The sequence below is a fragment of the Dipodomys merriami genome, unplaced genomic scaffold, assembly GCF_024711535.1.
Source record: "Dipodomys merriami isolate MVZ:Mamm:240054 unplaced genomic scaffold, mDipMer1.0.p SCAF_5, whole genome shotgun sequence".
Classification (NCBI taxonomy): Eukaryota; Metazoa; Chordata; class Mammalia; order Rodentia; family Heteromyidae; genus Dipodomys; species Dipodomys merriami.
The window spans coordinates 74427911-74451305 of NW_027206068.1; the positions used below are offsets into that span (position 1 = coordinate 74427911).

A 23395-nucleotide genomic window follows, 5' to 3' on the forward strand; every position below is an offset into this window, starting at 1 on the left:
AGCGTTGGGAAGAAAACCACTTCCCATTTGGAAGACTCTTTTCTCAAAGGAGGTTACATGTTTTTTCTTTAGCGCAAAGTCAGAGTTTTATATATTGTTGAATCCCTGATAGCATTTATCAACAGAGAAGACACAAGAAAGGTCCCTGGGTCTGCCTGTCACTCAGAAAGCGCGCTTGACTTTGAGAACTGAGCACTCAGATTGCCCCAGACTCCAACTTGGAATTCCAAGCTGCTGTTCACCCTCCCGCCGCACGGGGGCGCGAGGCAAATACCGCGTGACGAGACTTGGGAGCGGCGGCCGCTCTTGCCCGGGGGCTGAAGGTTGGGGGGGGGGCAAGGACCGCTCCCAGAATGCACTTTGTATCAACACGGCGGCGACGGCGGCTTTCCTCCGGGTCCGGCGATCTAGCGGACCGGCGCGAGACTCGCGGGCCGGCGGGAGGAAGCGGGCGTTGAGAGGCGGCTGGAGCCATGGCGGAGTCGGCGCCTGCCCGGGTAAGCCGGGGACTCGCGCGGCCTGGAGGACGGCCGCGCCGCGGGCCGGGGCGGGGCTCCGCGCGGGGACCGGCCGGGCGTCCGGGCTCAGCTGACGCGGGCGCTCGCCGGGCGCCGGCTCCAGAAACTTCCGTGAGGCTCGCTCCGAGTGTTGTCCCTGCGTCCGTGCGCGTTCTCCCTCGCGCCTCGGAGACCGCAGCGGCCGGCTGGGAAGCCCGCGGCCCGTCCCCGTCGTGCCGGGCCCCTCGGGCCCCCGCGGCCTCCCCGCGGCGGCGACCTCAGCCTCCCGCGTGGCCCGCGGCGCCGGCGCCCCCGGCGTCCCTCCGGGTGTTGTGTGGTTGTGTTTTCATTTGCTTGCTCTTGTGGGGTTTGAATGCGAGGGCCTGGCACTTGCTGTGTAGTAGGTGCTCTACCACCGGAACCGCGCCTCTCGTCATCCTGTACTTTTTAGTTTTTCAGAGAGTCAGGTTTCTTCCCCCCACTGGCCCGAGTCTGTGGTCTCATCCGCCTGCTCCTCCTCCTACATAGAGAGGATCACGGATGCCTGCCACCCTGCCTATGTCATTGGTTGAGATGGGGTTCTTGCGTACTCTGGGCTGGGCTGAGGGTCACCCTCCTCCCGATATCCGTCTGTTTACTAGCTGGGATGGCAGGCATGGGTCACCGGTGCCCGGCCAGGAAAACATCATCATTGTTATTATTGTTATCATTAGTCGGTCGTGGGGCTTGAAATCTGAGCTTGGGCGCTGCTCCTGACCTCTGCTGCTCAAGGCCAGCGCTCTACCACTTGAACCACAGCGCCACTTCCGGTTTTCTGGTGGGTTTTTATTGGAGATGAGAGTCTCACGGACTCTCCTGCCCGGGCTGGGTTTGAACCGTGAACCTCAGATCTCGCCCTCGGCCTCCTGAGTGGCTGGGATGACAGGCGTGAGCCACCGGCGCCTGGTTGAGAACATTTTTGTTAAAAAAAAATAAATTCATCCCACCCCTTGACAAAGACTCCACTGAACACTTCATAGCAGAACATTCCGTTTTGTGTGTTTCCTCAGCCCTTCCACTCTCTCTGTATCTTCATTCTCAGTTCCTAGGCACTCGCAGGTGGGTTCTATATTGCCAGGCTTTTCTCACGAAGGCCATGTGTCATCAGTCATGCAAACCCAACAAATAAATGCATCTGACATGCTGAAAGCCCAAAGCAGTGGGGGAGGAGGACAGGGAGGGGGACAGAGTGGAGGGCATTTCACCCCCCAGATTGTGCAGATTTCCCTCCTTTACTAAGGGTGAAAGGTCTAGAACAGGAGGCGAAGGGAGTAGTTGCATGAATAAACGGAACTTGTGTACTGCTTTGTGGCCGTTTCCATTTACCTGTGATTATGTTCTTTTTCTGTTATCCTTTTTAAAATTGTTATTATAAAGGTGATATACAGAGGGGTTACAGTTACATAAGCTAGGTAATGGGTACATTTCTTTTGGAGAAGGTGACCTTTTCCCTTGCTTTCCCAGTTTTTCCTTCTGATCCCCACCCACAAGTTGTATCATTCATTTTCAGCATAGTACCTAGTGAGTTCCATTGCTGTATTTATTCTCCCTTTGTCCCTCCATTTCTGTGCCCTCCCCTTACCCTTCTAAAGACAGATAAACTAACAAACAAGACAGAAAGAAAAGGAAGCATAGCCAGGCCCTGGTGGCTCATGCTTGTAATTCTAGCTACTCAGGAGGCTGAGATCTGAGAATTGGGGTTCAAAGCCAGCCTGGGCAGGAAAGTCTGTGAGACTCTCATCTCCAATAAAAAGCACCGGAAAACCGGAAGTGACGATTAGCACAAGTGGTAGAACACTAGCTTTGAGCCCAAAGAGGCTCAGGGACAGCACCCAGACCCTGAATTCAAGCCCAGGACCAGCAAAAAAGGAAAGAAAGAAAACAAAACAGCAACAAAGAAAAAGCCTCTTGTTTCCATTTCCATCCGATAAATATTTTATATGATCAGAAGCACATGGACATTGATTGCCCCTTTATGATCCTTCCCTAAGAGTGTCCTCCTTTGGTCTCACTGTGTGTGAATGTCTAAAGCCTTATATAATTTACCATGTTCCAATGTACATTAGATCTAGCTTCTGCATATGAGAGAAAACATGAACATTTGTCTCTCTGAGCTCAACATGATTTGCTGTAGGTCCATCCATTTCTCTGCAAATGACATACTATTGATTATGATTTGAAAACTTTTACTAGGAAATTCTTCTAATCATTTCCCAGATAGCTTTTGGATATTTGAGGGGAGGCTTATCACTGGAGACTTATCCACAGGCTTTTTCCCATGGAGAGCACTGCCTGGATTTGGTCATGTTTATTTGGTGGCAGCTCATTTTGGCTACAGGTGGTTTATCTGCTGGGGAAAGGATTCCAACATGAATTGGGGTGGAAAGAAGTGACAGAGATAGCTGGCCAGCGGAAAACGATGACCAGGCAGCAGCTGTCATTAAGACAATTTCTCCCCAAAGCAGTGTTTTAATGCCAGGCTGGCAGGTCATTGTAATCTGAGTAGACTCCAGAAGCGAAGGGCTGCCACTCATCTCTGCTATTGTGATCCTGCTCTTGGGCATTTCTCACAGAAGTTAGTGGGGTATAAGGTGGAAGTCAGGTGTGCCAGGCCAGTGGTTTCTCCCAAGTCATAACTTTTGGAGAAGGATAAGTAATCATCCAGCAAGTTAACACCTAACTATTGCTAGATCTATCACTCAGGCACCTTAGACTAGGAGACCATGTCCTGAGGCTTCTGACTTCTTCATTCAGTTGTGGACAATCTTGTGTCATAAACATTTCATGTCTGGTTCAGGTCTCAGCAGGCTGTTGTCCTTCTCTAAGCTGATGCTGCTCTCTTTTCCAGATCAGGGTACTGTATACTATTAAGTCCTGGCAGAGGTCCAACCAGAATCTAGATGCTTTCAGATCAGGATAGTTAAGAGCAGCTTGGTTCCTCCCAGCATGCCAGCAGTGTGCTAATAGTCTGAGAACTTTTCTCAACCTTATATAAGGGGGAGGTTTTAACTGAAATGAACATTGAAAAGAATCTTTGGAAATACAGATGTTGTATTTCTTCTTGTAGTTTTCATGGATTCTAAGTTTCTCAAGGTGGACTGATTAATAGTGTTCCTCAGTTCTCCTGCCTTTATCCTGCATGATGAGCAGAGAGTATGTGATCTCCAAGTTGGTTTTTTTTTTTTTTTTTTTTTTTTGGGGGGGTCCAGTCATGGGGCCTGAACTCTGGGCCTGGGCGCTGTCCCTCAGCTCTAGGCTAGCGCTCTACCACTTGAGCCACAGCGCTACTTCCGGCTTTTTTTTTCCTTTTGCTTATGTGGTGCTGAGGAATCGAACCCAGGGCCTCTGGCATGCAAGGCATGCGCTCTACCACCGAGCTACCTTCCCAGCCCCTCCAAGTTGGTTTTTAATGCTGTCTTTTTTCTTTTTTTTTTTTTATGGTTCAGAAACATGGAGAATTATATGAGGTTTTTGTGGGGAAAGAAAATATTTTAGTGGCCGGGCACTGGTGGCTCACGCCTATAATCCTAGCTACTCAAGAGGCTGAGAGCTGAGGATTGAGGTTAGAAGCAAGCCTGGGCAGAAAATTCCCTAGGAGACTCTTACCTCCAATTAACTATTAAAAAACCAGAAGTGGCACACTGCGGCTCAGTGGTAGAGTGCTAGCCTTGAACACAAAGAGGCTCAGGGACAGCTCCCAGGCCCTGTGTTCAAGACCCACAACCAACCAAAAAAAAAAATCCTGTGGTGAAAATTCATCATGAGAAGATGTACTGTATTTCTGGAGACTTTATGTCCAATTAACCAGCAAAAAACCACTACCACCAACAACAAGTGTCAGAGTAGAAAAAGCCTCTCCTTGAGGCCCTGGTTCAAGCCCCAGTACTGATATCCTCCTGAAAAAAAAGAAGAAAGAAAAAAGATGGACAATGACCTGAGAAGATAAGTGATATGGAACTAGAGAACATCTAACCTTCATCTAGTTTGAAACCCAGAAGGCCATCACTTCCCCTCCGGCCCCCATGGGCCAGCTTCTCAAGAGCAACAGTGGGAGCCTGACAGCCGTCACAACAATGCCGTTCATAAACTGAAGGAAAATCAGTGTGACTCCAGAGTTCTGTGCCAAACAAAAGCATCTCATTGACTAAAACAGTAATTAAATTTCCAAAGGAGGATAAAATTACACAATTATATTGATGTAGAAGTTAGGAAAAGGTCAGGTACTGGCAGCTCACACCTGTAATCCTAGTTATTCAGGAATCAGAGCAGAGGATTAAGATTCAAAGCCAGCCCAGGCTAAAAAGAAGTATGCAAAACTCCATCTCCAATTAACTTGCATAAAGTTGAGCTGGGGAGTGGCTCAAGTGGTTGGTAGAGCCAAGGGACAGCAGTCAAGGGAGAACAAGCAAGCCAAGAGAGAGTTAATGTTGCCCCAGAAGCAGCAAAGTAAAATTTAAAGAAAAAGAAGATGGCATTGATGAGTAGCATTTGGGTATTTAATCTGCTGTGTAAACTATGCTACCCACAGTTTTGAGGATAATTGCTAAAAGACTAGAAATTATTGTGCAGCTTAAAAATTTAAAAAGAGAAGAAAAATACCATTTAATTTAATACAAAAATAATCATTTGGAAGTGGCACGGTGGCTCAAGTTGTAGAATGCTAGCCTTGAGCACAAAGAGGCTCAGGGAAAGTACCCAAACCCTGAGTTCAAGCCTCCCCACTGACAAAAAAAAAAAAAAATCAACGAAAATAATCATTTTATCTGGGCACCAGTGGCTTATGCCTGTAATCGTAGCTACTTAGGAGGCTGAGATATGAGTTCAAAGCCAGCCTGGGCAGGAACATCTGTGAGCCTCATCTCCAATTAACCACCAGAAGGCCGAAAATGGCACTGTGGCTCATGTGGGAAAGTGCTTGCCTTGAACTGAAGAGCTCAGGGACAGTGCCCAGGCCCAGAGTTCAAGACCCATGACTGACAAAAAAAAAGAAAGATAAAGAAAATAATCATTTAATGGGAGATATGAAAGAAGATCAAAAGGAAGATGAGGTAAATAGCACAAAAAGTAAAAGTAAATTAACAACTACAATAAATATAAATGGCCTAAATATTGTAGCTAAATGACAAAACCTGTCAGGATGGGAACATTTCCTACTGTAACTTTTTTTTTTCTTTTTTGTCTGTCATGGGGCTTGAGCTCTGGGCTTGGGCTCTGTCCCTGAGCTCTTCAGCTCAAGGCGAGTGCTCTACTGTTTGAGCCACAGCTCCACTTCTGGTTTTCTGGTGGTTCATTGGCGATAAGAGTCTCACAGACCTTTCCGCCTGGGTTGGCTTTGAACCGAAATCCTCATATCTCAGCCTCCTGAGTAGCTAAGATTATAGCCATGAGCCACTGATGCCCAGCTTCCTACTGTAATTTTTTTTTTGGGGGGGGGGTCCGGTCGTGGGGCCTGAACTCTGGACCTGTGTGCTGTCCCTTAGCTCTTCAGCTCAAGGCTAGCGCTCTACCACTTGAGCCATAGTGCCACTTCCGGCTTTTTCTTTTTGCTTATGTGGTGCTGAGGAATCAAACCCAGGGCCTCAGACATGCAAGGCAAGCACTCTACCACTGAGCCACCTTCCCAGCCCATCCTACTGTAATTTTTTTTTAATTTTTTTATTGTAAAGATACCATACAGAGGGTTACAGTTACATGAGTGAGGCAATGAGTACACTTCCTCTTGAACATTGTTACCCCCTCCATTGTTTTCCCCCTACCATCCCCTCCCTCCCTCCCTTCCCCAAGGTTCTTTTTTTTTTATTGTGATTAAGTGATTACTTAATTTCCGGAAATTCACAGTATTGTGGAATAATGATGCTCATTTAAAGTCACAAGTTCATTCTAACTTTCCTGGAGCAAATTGTCTATCACAGTCTGTAATATATAACGGTGCTCACATGTTATTACCATATATGTGATCAGCAGCATGGGGATATTTGGTAGTGGTTCAACCAGATGAGTGGGAGTTCTTTGTTTCTTAAGTCCTGTTAGTTTTGTCATATCACCTAACATTTTGGATTTATCATCCACTTATCAGGGAGACCATGTACTGTTTGTCTCTTCGTTCTTGGCTTACCTCGCTCAACATGATTCCTTCTAGCTCCATCCATTTCCCTGCAAATGCCATTATTTTGTCATTTCTAATGGCTGCATAATATTCCATTGTGTATAGATACCACAATTTTTGGATCCATTCATCTGTGGTGGGACATCTGGGTTGTTTCCATATCCTAGCTATTGCGAACAGTGCTGCAATAAACATGGAGGTGCATGTGTCCTTGTATATTGGTTCCTGTTGTTCAGGGTAGATGCCTAGAAGTGGTATGACTGGGTCGTAAGGGAGGTCAATCTTTAGCTTTCTAAGGACCCTCCAGACTGCTTTCCAAAGTGGTTGTATGAGTGTACATTCCCACCAGCAGTGTAATAGCATTCCTCGTTCTCCACATCCCCTCCAGCATTTGTCGTTGGCTGATTTGTGGATGTGGGACATTCTGACTGGGGTAAGGTGGTATCTCAGGGTTGTCTTTATTTGCATTTCCTTCACCACCAGGGATGATGAACATTTCCTCATGTATTTCTTTCCTACTGTAATTTTTAAAAGATAAAATTAAAAGGTCGCTCTGTGGAAATGGCTAAATATAAAAAGAATTTGAATACAGTATCCAGTGTAATAATTAAAATACAGTTGATATATGTATATTATTGTTAGAGATAGAAAGTGGCCTACATTTATAATAATTTTAAGAAACACTCCATGTTCTATCTTGATATGACATCTCTATCAAGTTCTTTTTCTTTGTGTGTGTGTACCTCTGTAGAGTAAACCCAGGGTTTTGTGGAGGCTAGACAAATGCTCTATTACTTGAGCCACTTCACATCACCTTCCTTTACATTTTGTTTTTCAGATATGGTCTGGCCTTCAGGATCCATCTGCCTCTACCTTTTACCTCTACCTCCTATCTCTGCTTCCACAATAGCTGAAATTATAGGCATGTACCACCATGCCTGGCTGACATCTCTAAAATTATATACACCTAATAATGTAGCCTCAAAATCTTATTTTTAAAAAAATTGACAGAACTACAAGGAAAACATCATCATTAGTGAAGAGTCTAACCCACCCTCAATATTTTTATCTAACAAGATTAAAAATTCTGGGCGCTGGTGGCTTACACTTGTAATCCTTGCTACTCAGGAGGCTGAGATCTGAGGATCATGGTTCAAAGCCAGCCCAAGCAACAAAGTCTATGAGACTTTTATCTCCAGTTAACTACCAGAAAACCAGAAGTGGAGCTGAGCCTCAAAAGTGGTAGAGCCACTAGCCTTGAGCAAAAGAGGTCAGGGACACTGCCCAGACTTTGAATTCAAGCCCTGCAACCAACAACAATAAAGGATAAAAAATTAAAAAGAGAGCCGGGCACTGGTGGCTCATGCCTGTAATCCTAGCTACTCAAGAGGCTGAGATCTGAGGATCACGGTTCAAAGCCAGCCCGGGCAGGAAAGTTCGTGAGACTCTTATCTCCAATAAACAACTAGAAAACCGTAAGTGGTGCTGTGGCTCAAGCGGTAGAGTGCTTGCCTTGAGATGAAGAGCACGTGGACAGCACCCAGGCCCAGAGTTCAAGCCTCATGACCAACAAAAAAAAATTAAACAGAAAGGGTTGGAGGTGTGGCTCAGGTGGTAGAGCACCAGCCAATGAGTGAAAGTGTCAGATACTGAGTGTGAGTCCCAGTCATGGACCAAAAAATAAAAGTACATTATAAGCCGGGCACTGGTGGCTCATACCTGTAATCTAGCTACTCAGGATGCTGAGATCTGAGGATTACAGTTCAAAGACAAGCCAGGGCAGGAAAGTCCTTGAGACTCTCATAATCCCATTAACTCCTAGACAACTGGAAGTGGAGCTGTGTCTCAAAGTGATAGAATGCTAGCTTTAATCAAAAGAGCTCAGGGACAGTGCCAGCCTGGAGTTTAAGCCCCCAAAACAAAAAAATATAGTACATCCAATAGGACTTTTCAAGATAAGGAAAAATTTGAAATCTGACTATTCAGTGCTATAGACCTTAGGTACATGGAACTATTGAATATTTGAAATGTGGCTAGTATGACCAAGCAGCAGTTTTAAACTTTATTTCATTTGAATTACATTAAGTTTAAAAAGTCAGACCAATGCCAATTAGCACAAATATAGGAGATATGGTTAATATATTTTCCCATATATCTACCTGTAATACCATATGTAGAGATAAAATAAACTCAGAAACACAAGGCCAAAAAAAGAGGCCCATCCCCTCTGGTTTACAAGTGCTTGTGCACAAGTCTGAGGATTAGTCTGGATTAAAAATATGGTTGTCCACAAGTCTGTGGGTTGGTGTTGGTTGTGGTTTGGGACCTTTGGTGGGGCTGTTGAGTTTTGGGATTTTCAAGTGACTGCAGCAGTACTTGTTGGCCTGGGACTTGTGGCACTGGACAGAGTGGAGCAAAGGCAAGGTTTGTCCATACAAAACTTCCTCTAACTGCAGGTTGCTGTGCAAAATGGATGTTGTCTTAAGTCACCAAGTTTCACAGCAGAAGACTAGAATGTGTAACTAGGGAATTTGCTAATGTATTGAAAGATAATACAAACACCTTAAAATGTAGAAGCACACTGTACACTATGTATATGGATTGAAACATGTTATCATAAAGATAATTATCAAATTTATCTGTGGAATTTGATTCATTCCCAACAAAATCGCTAACAATATTTTTCTGAAATTAGACAAGTTAATAAAGTATTACTAGACCAAAATAAATAAATGAAAGTATAGTACAGGCTGGGCACTGGTGGCTCATATCTGACATTCTAGCTACTCAGGAGACAGATCTGAGGATCACAGTTCAAAGACATCCAGGGCAAGAAAGTCCTTGAGACTCTTATCTCCAATTAACTACCAAAAGTTGGAAGTGGAGCTGTGGTTCAAGTGGTAAAGTGCTAACCTTGAGCAAAAAAACAACTCAGGGGCAGAGTCCAGGCCATGAGTTTAAGCCTCAGGACTTACACAAGAAAAAAAAATATATATATATCTGAGTTGAATGTTACCAAATTAAATTGAAGTATCACTTTAGACTGTCAGTTGTTTTGTCTTTGAGTCTAATTGTAGTTTTCTTTTTTTTTTTGCCGGTCATGGGGCCTGAACTCTGGGTCTGGGCACTGTCCCTCAGCTCTTCAGCTCAAGGCTAGCGCTCTACCACTGGAGCCACAGCGCCACTTCCAGCTTTTTCTGTTTATGTGGTGCTGAGGAATCGAACCCAGGGCCTCATGCTTGCAAGGCATGCACTCTACCGCTGAGCTAACTTCCCAGCCCCTAATTGTAGTTTTCTTAATAGGTACTGTATCTTGTACTTACTTAATGGTAATGGCATTTGGGACCATAATGGCACATGTATTGTCAAAAAATTGTGATATTCCAGGGCTGGGAAGGTGGCTTAGTGGTAGAGTACTTGCCTTGCATGCATGAGGCTGTGGGTTCGATTCCTCAGCACCACATAAGCAAAAAGAAGCCGGAAATGGCTCAAGTGGTAGAGCGTGAGCCTTGTGCTGAAGAGCTGAGGGACAGTGCCCAGGCTCAGAGTTCAGGCCCCATGACTGGACCCCCCCAAAACAAACAAACAAACAAAAATTGTGATATTCCTTCGATAGCAGTTTTTAAAAGTTAAGCTACTGGGCTGGGAAGGTGGCTCAGTGGTAGAGTGCTTGCCTTGCATGCATGAGGCCCTGGATTCAATTCCTCAGCACCACATACACAGAAAAAGCCAGGAGTGGCGCTGTGGCTCAGGCGGTAGGGCACTAGCCTTGAGCTGAAGCGCTGAGGGACAGCGCCCAGGCCTAGAGTTCAGGCCCACAACTGACAAAAAATTAAATAAATAATAAAAGTTAAGCTACTGTAGTAAATTACTGGACATTCTCAATACTTGAATATGTGCACAGGGAAAAATATAAACGTTGCACTTTATAAAGCACTGTATTATAAGTGGAAAATGCAATGTCTTAAATATATTTAAAATTGGCAAAAAAAATTGTCATATTCAAAGGCAGGATTATGTCTGAATGTCCAGAAGTTAAATTTTAGTTTTAGTTTTAAGTTTTTGTCGGTTGTGAGGCTTGAACTCAGGGCCTGGGCACTGTCCCTAAGTGCTTTTGCTCTAGGCTAGCACTTGGCCTTTTTTGCCACATTGCTAATTTGGGCTTACATTTCGGAGTAGTTTGTTGGAGAGTCTCACAGTCTTTCCTGCCAGGCTGGCTTTAATGAACTGTGATCCTCAGGTCTCAGCTTCCTGAGTAACTAAGATTACAGACATGAATCACTAGCACCTGATTTATAATAGTGTTTTTAGTTGTTATTATAAAGATGATGTACATATGGGTTATAGTGACGTAAGTCGGGTAATGAATACTTTTTTTTTTTTGCCAGTCCTGGGGCTTGGGCCTGGGCACTGTCCCTGAGCTTCTTTTGCTCAAGGCTAGCATTCTACCACTTGAGCCACAGTGCCACTTCCAGCTTTTTCTGTTTATGTGGCACTGAGGAATGGAACCCAAGGCTTCATGCATATTGGGCAAGTACTCTACCACTAAGCCAATTCCCTGCCCATGAGTATATCTTTTTGGATATTGTTGCCTCTTCCCTCACTCCCAGTTTTCCCTCCAGTCCCCACCCACAAATTGTATATTTCATTTTCAACATAGTGTCTAGTGAGTACCACTGCTGCATTTGTTCACCCTTTTTTTCTCCATTTCTGTGCCCATCCTTACCCTTCCAAAGACAGGTAAACAAACGGATAAGACAAAAAAAAATAAGCAAAAGTATTTTTTTTCTATTTCTTGGGTTTCACTGTGCTAAATATTATTTTATATGATCGGGGTACATAGGCATTGTGTCTTTGTATTCCTCCCCTAAGAGTGTCCTCCTTTGGTCTCACTGTGTGTGAATGCCTAGAGTCCTGTATAATTTATCATGTCCCAGTTAGATCTATTGACCTAACTCCTTATACATTTATCATCATTATCATCGTCATCACCATCATAATCATCATTTTGATTGTGGGGCGTGAACTCAGGGCCTGGGCACTGTCCCTTATCTCTGTGGCTCAAAGTAGCACTCTACCACTTTGAGCCACAGCTCCACTTCAGGTTTCTGAGTAGCTAATTGGAGATAAGAGTCTCATAGGCACGTTTATGCCTGGTCTGGCTTTGAACCGAGAACCACAGACCTCAGCCTCCCGAGTAGCTAGGATTACAGCCACCAGTGCCCAGCTCCTTGTACAATTAATATATGCTAGAATAATTAAAATGGAGGGCAAAGCGCTTGCCTAGCAAGTGCAATGTCCTGGGTTCGATCCCCAATACAAAAAAAAAAAAAAAAAAAAGCATGCTTTTATGTCATCTGCAGGGCAATAGATGGACCTAGAGCAAATCATGTTAGGTGAGTTATGCTGAACCAAAAACCAGTGGTGCATGTTTTCTCACATGCAGAAGCTAGACCTAGAATGGGGACATGAGCCACTAACACCCAGTGTTTAATGATTTTTGACAAATGAGTCAATATCATTACCAAGCCTGAGTGTTTTCAACATCAAGAAAGTTCCCTGGAACTCCTTTGTAGTCAGTCCTTCTCTTCCTGTCCCTCCTCTTTGCCAGCCACTGATCTCTGTCCAGATAGTTAGTCCTTTTCCTGAATGTCATCCTAATGGAATATAGTAGCATGTAGCCTTTTGTGTCTGGCTTCTTTAACCCAGCATATTGTTTACATGTGGCTGCAGCTTGATCGGTTTTTGGTTTTTTGGTTGTTTTTTTTTTTGGGTCCGGTCGTGGGGCCTGAACTCTGGGCCTGGGTGCTGTCCCTCAGCTCTTCAGCTCAAGGCTAGCGCTCTATCACTTGAGCCACAGCCCCACTTCTGGGTTTTTTCTTTTTGCTTATGTGGTGCTGAGGAATCGAATCCAGGGCCTCATGCATGCAAGGCAAGCACTCTACCTCTGAGCTACCTTCCCAGCCCCAGCTTGATCGTTTTTATTGCTGAGTAGTGCCTTGTAAAGCACTAGTGTCCAAGAGCTGCTGTAGCTCAGTATTATACCACACTGGCTTGAACAACAGAAATTTGTCATCTGATATAGAGGCTAGAAGTCTGAAGCGAGTATCTACAGGGTTGGTCCTTGTGAGGTTCATACCTTTGCTGACTTTTGGAGACCCCATATAAAGATACTGCAAGTTTCTGAGTTAGAGCCCTCAATAATGGTCTCATAACTTGATTACCTTTGGAATGGACCCTGTTTCTACACTTAGCTATGGGAATTAAGGCCACAGAATGTCATTGTCAGCAAGTCACAATTCAATGTATAATCTATGTGGATGATAACAATTTGTTTGATGGACATTTGAATTGTTCTCATCATTCTAAATAATACAAAGATAAAATTTGGTTTAATCATTTTTTCCAGCCTATTATCATGTGGAAGAGAAGGAGTTATTCCTCTGCTTAAATTGGTACCTTCTAACTTGTCCATAAAAAGTGCTAGCAAGACACGGAATGGAAAGGAGAGACTCAAAAAAAACAAAACAAAGCAAAACAAAACCAAAAAACCACCAAAGCAAAGCAAATGTGATGAAATGAGTTTATCTAATGTAATATTTTCTCTTGATTCACTTATATTTAGCATTTCCTATAATGGGGATGGGGCATGTAAATTTTGTCTTGTGTGTTGCATAATGAACTACTGGAATAGGTCAAGACTAATTAAATGTTGGGTTCTGTATCACTCAGTCTAAGCTTGTCCCTCCTTTGTCTAGACCACTCCCTCTAGCTGCTGTGATGATTTCCTCAGTGTCTTGGTCATTGTTCTGCAGACCTTGTGAGAGAAGCAGTCCTAGGGCTTTAGGACTGAAGTGAATGTGAGGTGAGATGTTTGTGAGGTAGCTTCAGAGACATGGCCTGCTGGCTCAACTGCACAGAATTTCCTCTTGTCAGGAACAGATCAGAAATATGGGGAATACAAAGAAAATGTCAGGCCGGGCACTGGTAGCTGACACCTGTAATCCTAGCTACTCAGGCTGAGATCTGAGGATCATGGTTCAAAGACAGCCCAGGCGGGAAAGTCCGTGAGACAATAAACCACCAGAAAACCAGAAGTGATGCTGTGGCTCAAGTCATAGAGTACTTTTCCTTGAGCTACAGACCTGAGCGACAGTGCCTAGGCCCAGAGTTCAAGCCCCACAACTGACAGAAAAGAAAAAAAAAGTCAGTAGACTTTCAATTGTTTTAGTAAAGGTTAATTAAGCATTTAGTATGTGTTGTTTACTATGTACCAGCGAAGAGGAGTGATTTAATTGTGTGTTTTTTTTTTTTTAATCAACTTTTTCCTACTTGTTCTTTTAGACTCAACAATAACATCTACTTTGCCTCCATGCCCTGCCAGAGGTCATGGCTGATCATATAAACCTTAATGAAAAGGTCTCAGTGGTCTCCTACATAGAAAAAACTTCTTAACAGGACTTAACTCACTCCTCTACAACAATTAAAATGAACAGCTGGGCTGGGAAGGTGGCTCAGCGGTAGAGCGCTTGCCTTGCATGCCTGAGGCCCTGGGTTCGATTCCTCAGCACCACATAAGCAAAAAGAAAAAAGCCGAAAGTGCCGCTGTGGCTCAAGTGGTAGAGTGCTAGCCTTGAGCTGAAGAGCTGAGGGATAGCGCCCAGGCCCAGAGTTCAGGCCCCACGACCGCCCCCCCCCCCAAAAGAAAAATGAACAGCTGGGTGCCTGTGGCTCATAAACCTGTCATCCTAGCTACTCAGGAGACTGAGATCTGAGAATCATGGTTCAAAGCCAATCCCATGCAGGAAAGTCTGTGAGACTCTTATCTCCAATAAACCACCAGAAAAGTGAAAGTGGGGTTGTGGCTCAAGTGTAGAGTGCTAGCCTTGAGCTGATATGCTGAGGGACAGTGCCAAAGCAAAAAAAAGACATTGCCCAAGGCTGGGAATCTGGCTTAACAATAGAGTGTTTACCTAGCATACAGAAGCCCTGGGTTTGATTCCTCGGTACCACATACAGAAAGTGGCTCCAAGTGGTGCTGTGGCTCCAAGCATTATCCTTGAGCAAAAGAAGCTTAGGGACAGTGCCCAGGCCCTGAGTTCAAGCCCCAGGACTGGCAAAAAAAAAATAAAAATAAAAGACATTGCCCAGTGCCAGTGGCCTATAATCCTAACTACTCAAGATGCTGAGAAAGGATTGAGGTTCAAAGTCAGCCTGGGAGGGGAAGTCTGTAAGACTCTTGTTTCCAATTAAGCACCAAAGCCAGAAGTAGAGATAGGGCTCAAGTGGTATAGTGCTAACCTTGCTTTAAAAAAACAAAAAAAATGGGTGCCAGTGGCTTATGCCTGTAATCCTAGCTACTCAGGAGGCTGAGATCGAGGATCATGGTTCAAAGCCAGCCTGGGCAGGAAAGTCTGGGAGACTCTTTTTTTTTTTTTTTTTTTGGTCAGTCTGGTGGCTTGAACTCTGGGCCTGGGCACTGTCCCTGCGCTCTTCAGCTCAAGGCGAGTGCTCTACTGCTTGGGCCACAGCGCAACTTCTGGTTTTCTAGTGGTTTATTGGAGATAAGAGTCTCTCGGACTTTCCTGCCCAGGTTGGCTTTGAACCGTGATCCTCAGATCTCAGCCTCCTGAGTAGCTAGGATTACAGGCGTGAGCCACTGGCTTCGGGGAGACTCTTTATCTCCAATAAACCACTAGAAAACCGGAAGTGGTGCTGTGGCTCAAGTGGTGGAGTGTTCACCTTGAGCTGAAGAGCTGAAGGACAGCACCCAGGTGCAGAGTTCAAGCCCCAGGACAGACAAAAAAAAAAAGATTAAAAAGATAAGACATTGCTTTTTTTGCTTGGTTTTGGAAGGAGCCTGGTCTGACTGACTGTGTTCTTACTCCTTCAGCACAGGAGAAAACGGCGCTCCACACCTTTGGCTACCTCCATGACTTCTTCACAAATGGGAGAGAAAAGCCCTTATTTTCAGACTGCAGAGATCTCGCTGTGGACCGTGGTGGCTGCTCTTCAGGCTGTGGAGAAGAAGATGGAGTCCCAGGCTGCTCGGCTACAGAACCTGGAGGGACGCACGGGGACCGCCGAGAAGAAACTGGCCGACTGCGAGAAGACCGCTGTGGAGTTCGGGAACCAGCTGGAGGGCAAGTGGGCCGTGCTGGGGACCCTGCTGCAGGAGTACGGGCTGCTGCAGCGGCGCCTGGAGAATGTGGAGAACCTGCTGCGGAACAGGAACTTCTGGGTCCTCCGGCTGCCCCCAGGCAGCAAGGGTGAAGCCCCCAAGGTAGCTCCACTAAGGGTGAAAAGTTACTAGCCAAGATTGCAAATTGAGGGGCTAGGAATGTGGCTTAGTGGGAGAGTGCTTGCCTAACATGCATGAAGCCCTGGGTTCGATTCCTCTGTAACACATAAACAGAAAAGGCAAGAAATGGTGCTGTGACTCAAGTGGTAGAGCACTAGCCTTAAGCAAAAGCAGCTCAGGGACAGTGCTCAGGCCCTGAGTGCAAGCCCCAGGACTGGCAAAAAAAAAAAAAAAAAAAAAGATTGCAAATCGAGGTGAGTTGAGATGCTCATGTGTGTCATTTGTGATTGTAGGTGTCCAAGTCCCTTGAGAACGATGGTGTCTGCTTCTCTGAGCAGGAGTGGGAGAACCTGGAGGAATGGCAGAAGGAGCTCTACAGAAACGTCATGCAGAGCAACTACGAGACGCTGGTTTCTCTCAGTGAGTTCAGTTCTCACCCTGGGATTCCTGGCTAGTAGCTAGTGCCTGAAACTACATCTGTGACTCTGGCTGGCCCTGGATCCTCTGCTGGCCTGTGCTAGGAGGAGAAAGGGAGTGTCCAGGAGGTCTGCTCCCTCACAGGGCTTTGGGAAGGGTCAATGTTATATCACTTCTTGACACTATTTGCTAATTTACATAGGATCACACTACATCAGAATCCCTGGCTAGGTTCCTCACATTGTTTTTACTATTTTAAGATAATTTGAGAAGAGATTCTGTTAGCCTGGTGCCAGTGGCTTTCACTTGTAATCCTAGCTGCTCAGTAAGCTGAGATCTGAGGATCCCACTTTGAAGCAGGCAAGCCAATGAGACTTGTTCCACTTAACCACCAAAAAGCTGAAAATGGAATTATGACTCAAGTGGTACAGCACTACACTTAAGCACAAAAGCTCAGGTACAGCACCCAGACTCTGAGTTCAAGCCCAAGAATGGCAACCAAAAGAAAAAAAAAGAGATGCCAGGCACCGGTGGCTCATGCCTGTAATGCAAGCTACTTAGGAGGCTGTAATCTGAGGATCATGGTTCAAAGCCAGCCTAGGCAGGAAAGGCCATGAAGCTCTTATCTCTAATTAACCATCAGAAAACTGGAAATAGCGCTATTGCTCAAAGTGGTAGAACGCTTACCTTGAGCAAAAGAGCTCAGGGACAGAACCCAGGCCCCAAGTTCAAGCCCCTCGACCAATAACAACAAAAAAGAAAAGAATCCTGTGTTACCTGGGTTGGAGGCATGCAGCACAAGCTGGCCCTTTTTGTGGAACTTGGCTAGTTTTAGAGTTGTTTATTTTATGTAGGTTAGAAGTGCTGCTTATCTATATAAATATTAGTGAGTATAACAATACTACACAATTTATTTGGTAGACAAGATCTTTTAAATTATAGATCCATGGAGAAGTATCAAGGAGGCCAGTGTAGCTAGACCTGAGTGAGGAGAGGAAAGTAATGGGACTAGAGAGGTGACCAGATGACCTTAGCTGGATCTCCTTCCTTACCTGTCACAGGCCTACCTTACCTGGAAGGGCCTCAGCAGGGATGAAATTAGATATCCAAGGGGCCTTGGCAAGACTTGAGCTACGTGCATGTGTGTGGGGAGGTAGAGCAGCAGGGCCTGAGCCTGGAGCAGTAAATACAGCTGGAGCAATGGTCAAGATTAGTTTTAGCACCGCTTCCCTGCCAGGGTCTCTTTCATCAGCAACAGACCAGTGAGTGGTGAGCTCTAACTCTGCTGGGTTCTCACTATGCTCTTCCCAACCCAGAGGTCCTTGGCCAGCCAGAAGAAGAAGAAGCAGAATTGGGTACCGAGATGCTGGGTGACTTGGAGGAAGAAGGCCCTCATGGAACCCACCTGGGTGAGTGGCTTCAGAATATTCTATTCTACTAGCCCTCACCCCTATGCTGCAGGTCCTGTAGCTTACAAGGAGCTTTCCCACTGCTGAACTGCCAAACCTGGACCCACCCTATCTGTAACCTCTATCAGTGACTCCTTTTTGACTATCATTAGTTCACCGGTTATGGGTGTTTCTTAACTCTTCCCCCTCCAGAGAGCTGTGAAGACTGTACAGCCCCCTTTTCATGGGCAGATCAGAGCATCTTGAGAGAAGGAGATGCTGGAAAGGGATTTGTAAACAGATGGACACAAATTTTTAAGCTGGGGGTTTAGTGTACTTTTCTTAAAATTGATAAACACTCCTAAATTTGGTATGGTTGTTCAGTGTATTGTCATTTTTCATAGAGATTAAATATCATTGGTAGACAGCTTTGGAGAACTCCCACAACCATCTTCTCTAAGAGTAGTATATCCATATTTCTAGTCAAGTTAGGAATCCTTGTCAGTTTCACCCTCTTCCATATTGTCTCAGTCCATTTTTTTGCTGAGGAGCTTTGATTTGACCCCTCCTTTTTTTTGGGGGGGGGGGTCCAGTCGTGGGCCTGAACTCTGGGCCTGGGCACTGTCTTTCAGCTCTTCAGCTCAAGGCTAGCGCTCTACCACTTGAGCCACAGCGCCACTTCCAGCTTTTTTTTCCCCTGCTTATGTGGTATTGAGGAATCGAACCCAGGGCCTCATGCATGCAAGGCAAGCACTTTACCACTGAGCCACCTTCCCTGCCCCTGATTTGACCCCTTCTGAAGTCAGAGATGCCAAAGGTGCTGGAATGTGATCTTTTTGTGTGTCTTGTTTCTTGCAGTGGATGGGGCCATGGGCAAGCAGGAGGGCCTGGCAGGTCTTCCTAGCAGATTCGTTGGCACTGCTGAAGATCAGGCATTCCTGGGTTCGGAGCAGGCCGAGCTCTGGGATGGTCAGGATGGTTCTGTCCTCTTAGAATCAGGCCCTGGGGTCTCCAACTTGGAAGAACCCACGGAGGACAACAGAGACCCCGCCAGTGCCAGAACTCTGGACTGCCCCCAGAAGCAGAAATCCCGTAGGCAGGTACTCTTGGGTCAGGAATGTGAACCGGGCCCAAAGCTGAAAAGAGACGCTTCTGGCCCCTATGAGTGTTCTGAGTGTGAGATCAGCTTCCGCTCTAAGCATCAGCTAGTCACACATCTGCAGAGCCACTCAGGATGGGAGCCTCGCCCTGCCACAGAGCCAGAGGAGAGCCATAGGCCCCGGCCACGGCTGAAACCACAGGCCAGGAAGACAAAGCTGCATCAGTGTGATGCGTGCCAGCGGAGCTTCAGCTGTAAACTGAGCCTCATGACCCACCAGCGCTGCCACCTGCAGGAGGGGCCCAGCGCCAGCCCGCGTGTCCAGGAGAGGTTCTCACCTAACAGCCTTGTTGCGCTACCTGGCCACATCCCCTGGAGGAAAAGCCGGAGCTCCCTCATCTGTGGGTACTGTGGCAAGAGCTTCAGCCACCCGTCTGACCTGGTCCGGCACCAACGCATCCACACAGGCGAGCGGCCCTACAGCTGCTCTGAGTGTGAGAAGAGCTTTGTGCAGAAGCAGCACCTCCTGCAGCATCAGAAAATCCACCAGCGGGAGCGGGGCAGGCCGGCCCCAGAGCCGGGAAGGCCTAATGGCTTACTTTAGGGGCGCAGCCCCTCGCCGTCGGGGGCGGAGAGGGGTAGCATTGATCTCCCCGAAAAGACACTGTGTGGAGTCAGAGACTGACTGCGTCCTGAGGGGAACTTCTGGGTTGCCTTCCCTTGACCAAGTATGAGGCCGAGCCCCGATGCTGTCCTGAGACATGTGGGGCTGGGCTGGGGTCTCAGCCCATTCTCCCTGCCAGCTGGGTTTGCTATCTCTGGCCCCTTCAGATGTCTACTTTTCTCATCTTTCTGATATTTAGGGGCTGGGGTATACATTCTCACCCCTCAGGGACTGGTGGCCAGTTCTAGGGCTTCTCCCAGAATTTTCCATCTTCCCGTGGCTGAGGAAGGGCACAGGAGTTAGCTGGTGTGTGGAAAAGTTGTGGGTGGTGTGACTCTCCATTTCCCCTATTGTAGTCTCTTTGTTAATAACAGGTAGGAATAATTTAAATTAACTGCTTTATCCTGCTTTATCTTGCTTTTGTAGTTAGATTCTTACTGATTTGAAAAATATATAGCCCAATACTTTTTTTCCCTTTTTTAATTTCAAGAGTTGAAGTTGTTCCTAATACAGGAATTGGGCCTACCCTCTAGGAGGGAATCATTCATGGGGCTCTTTTAGCCCACCCACACTTCAGCTGGAGAACTGGGCTTCCCCTGGATGGTGGTCATTGCTCAGAAGGACCAAGAGGAAAAGGCGGAGGGAGACCCTGAACCCCCTGCCAGAATGAAAACTACAAGGGAGCGGGAGCCAGTGGTGGGGGTTGCAGGGTCTCACCTCGGCCTCTCCTGCCCTGCCCTGACTTTCTGTGCCTGCTGGGTTAGAAGACTGCTGTTTGAGTTTGTTCCTCTTACCTGAGCTGTCACTGGAGGTTGTTCAGAGTACACTTTCCCATTCTGTCTCAGAGGTGATGGACAGAAGTGCAGTGCTCCCTCACAAGTGTTGAGACTGGCCCGATGGGCGTGGTTCCTAGGGCTTACGTGAATGTCTTTTTGGATGATTTACAGTTGCCTAGAATAAAACTGCTTTCAGAAAAAAAAAAAAAAAGCTGGTATCAGATTTGTCAAGACATTTGTCTCCATTTGTGAAGGACACGAACATTCCTGGGACCAAAGGGGAGGAGGTTCCTGACCTGTATTTTTTTCTTTAGTGTAGGACAGAGAACCCAGAAGACCTACCCCAGGGCAGTGGAGGGTTGACCATCTGGGTGGAGGTTATTGGGAGGTAGACAGAGTACCAAGTAAAGTAAGGCAAGTACCACAAGAGAACTAGGCAGCTGTGAGGAAAGCCAACATAGATTCCTGTGTGGACTGCACCACAGATGCCTGCGCTGTGTCCCCTCATCATGATTATTCTGCCTACCCCTTGGGGAGTAGTTTAATGTAGCCAGTTTCCTGACTTGCATTGCGTGTGTGAGGTGGAAAACAAAATAATAAAATGTAGTCTTGGCTCTCCAGCAAAGTGAAGTCTCTGTGAAGCAGTGAGCAAGTTTCCCTTGAACAAGTGAACCACTGGTAACATTTATTGAGCACTTACATGCTAGATAACTTTTAATTTCTTTACATTAAAGTAGTCTTGGCACTGGTGGCTCATACCTGTAATCCTAGCTACCCAGGAGGCTGGAGTTTGAGGATCAAGAGTCAAAGCCATCCTGGCAGGAAAGCCCTTGAGATTATTATCTCCAATTAACTACCAAAAAAGAAAAAAGAAAGAAAGTAGAGCTGTGGCTCAAGTGATAGAGCACTAGCTTTGAGGAAAAAAAAAAAAAAAAAGCAACCAAAACCCAGAAAACAGTAATCATGCCCTGAGTTAAAGCCCCGAGACTGGCACCAAAACAGTAAGGGCTGGGAAGCTGGCTCAGTGGTAGAGCGCTTGCCTTGCATGCATGAGGCCCTGGGTTTGATGCCTCAGCACCACATAAGCAGAAAAAGCTGGAAGTGGTGCTGTGGCTCAAGTGGTAGAGAGCCTTGAGCTGAAGAGCTTAAGGGACAGCGCCCAGGCCCAGAATTCAGAGACCACTACCGACCAAAAAAAATAAATAAAAATTAAAATGTCTTGAGCACCAAGGTGCTGGTGGTTTATGCCTGTAATCCTAAATTTTCAGGAGGCTGAGACCTAGAGGATGATGGTTCAAAGCCAATGTGGGCAGAAAAGTCTTTAAAACTCCATCTCCAACTATCCAGCAAAAAGCTGGGCTGGAGGCATGGCTCACATGACAGTATCAATCATGAGCAAGTAAAGTTGGTGAGTGTCAGGTTCCTGAGTTCAAGTCCTGTTCTGGCTAAGAATAAAGTAGTTCTCTCCAGGCGCCAGTGCTCACGCCTGTAATCCTAGCTACTCAGGAGGTTGAGATCTGAGGATCGTGGTTCAAAGCCAGCACAAGCAAGAAAGTCCATGAGACTCTTACCTCCAATAAACCACTAGAAAACGAAGTGGCACTGTGGCTCAAGTGGTAGAGCACTCACCTTGAGCTGAAGAGCTGAGGGACAGCACAGAAGCCCAGAGTTCAAGCCCCACGACAGACCAAAAACAAAAAGAATAAAGTAGTTCTCAAACAACCCTGTCTTGATTCACCTTTGTTTACGTATGTCTGGAGGCACTGTGGCCTCCATATGCTTGAAAACTCATATAACCACAGGGTGCTATTGCTTCTGGAGGTAAGAATCTGTTGCCCAGAGGGTCTCTGTGGTAGCAGCACCCGGGGGCTGCACGTGCAGATTTAGGCTCCATCTTAAACCAAGTGGGATGACCATCTTGACAAGAGCATTCCCTGAATGATGCAACAGATGAACCTCCTGTCTGCTTCAACTGTCCCACACTGCCAGTCTGTGCTGAGAGGTGCTGAGAAGAAAACAACAGGAAGTGGGCTGTGGGAAGCACAGGAGGAACCAACTTACATGAGCAGATGTGACTCCACTTTTGTCCTTCCAGTTCCCAGGGTTGAGACTCAGCTACATACTCAGGAGTTCCTCAGGAACCTAACTATCCTACTCCTCACTTTCTACTACCAGGCTTGTCCTGGAACAGTTGCACATGAGCTTTTCTGAGTCCTCCAAAAGAATTCACCAGCTACCAATCAGGATCAAACTCTGGTACAGAGCCAAAGGCTTCCACAGCCTACCCCACCTCTTCACCTGCTGCTCGCAGCTGCCTTGCTGCTGCGTTAGGTTTCCTGCACTACTGACTGCAGAAGCCCTGAGCTCTTCCCAGAGAGGCCCAGCTCAGTGTACCGGCTTCTGGGAGAGTTCCTCACCTTTTTTCTTTCTTCCTTTCCCTCCCTCCTTCCCTACTGCCTCCCTCCCTCCCTCCCCCCCCCTTTTTCTTTTTCTTTGTCATGGGGCTTGAACTCTGGGCCTGGGTGCTGTCCCTCAGCTCTTCAGCTCAAGGCCAGTGCTCTGCTACTTGAGCCACTGCAACACTTCTGGTTTTCTGAGTGGTTTATTGGATGGAGATAAGAGTCTCACGGACTTTCCTACCCAGGCTGGCTTTGAACCCAGATCCTCAGATCTCAGTTTCCTGAGTAGCTAGGATTACAGGCATGAGCCACCGGTGCCCGGCTCCTTTCCTTCCTCTCTCCCTCCCTCCTTCCCTCCCTCCCTCCCTCCCTCTTTTCCTCCCTTCTTTCCTTCCTTCCTTTTTCTTTCCTTTCTTTCCCTCCCTCCCTCCACCTCTCCCTCTCTTCTTTCTGCCACTGCTGGGGCTAGAACTCAAGGCCTGGACACTGTTCCTGACCTGTTTTCTTCTCTCCCCCCCCCCCCATCCCCTGGTGTGGGGCTTGAACTCAGGCCTGGGTGCTATCCCTGAACCCTTCCAGCTCAAGGCAAGAGTTCTACCACTTGAGCCACAACACCACTTCTGGTATTGAAGATAAGAGTCTCACAGACTTTCCTGCTTGGGCTGGCTTTGAACTGCAATCCTCAGGTCTCAGCCTCCTAAGTAGCTAG

At 46.5% G+C, this 23395-nt stretch overlaps 1 protein-coding gene across 1 annotated transcript; it reads left to right on the plus strand.

The window, feature by feature from the left end:
- Positions 1 to 345: 345 nt before the first annotated feature.
- Positions 346 to 21969, plus strand: Znf212 (zinc finger protein 212). Its single transcript, XM_069996998.1, has 5 exons — positions 346 to 497; positions 15536 to 15925; positions 16237 to 16363; positions 17677 to 17769; positions 18607 to 21969. The coding sequence occupies exons 1-5, from the start codon at positions 474 to 476 to the stop codon at positions 19449 to 19451; spliced, it is 1479 nt and encodes a 492-aa protein (XP_069853099.1). The 5' UTR covers positions 346 to 473; the 3' UTR covers positions 19452 to 21969.
- Positions 21970 to 23395: the final 1426 nt, after the last annotated feature.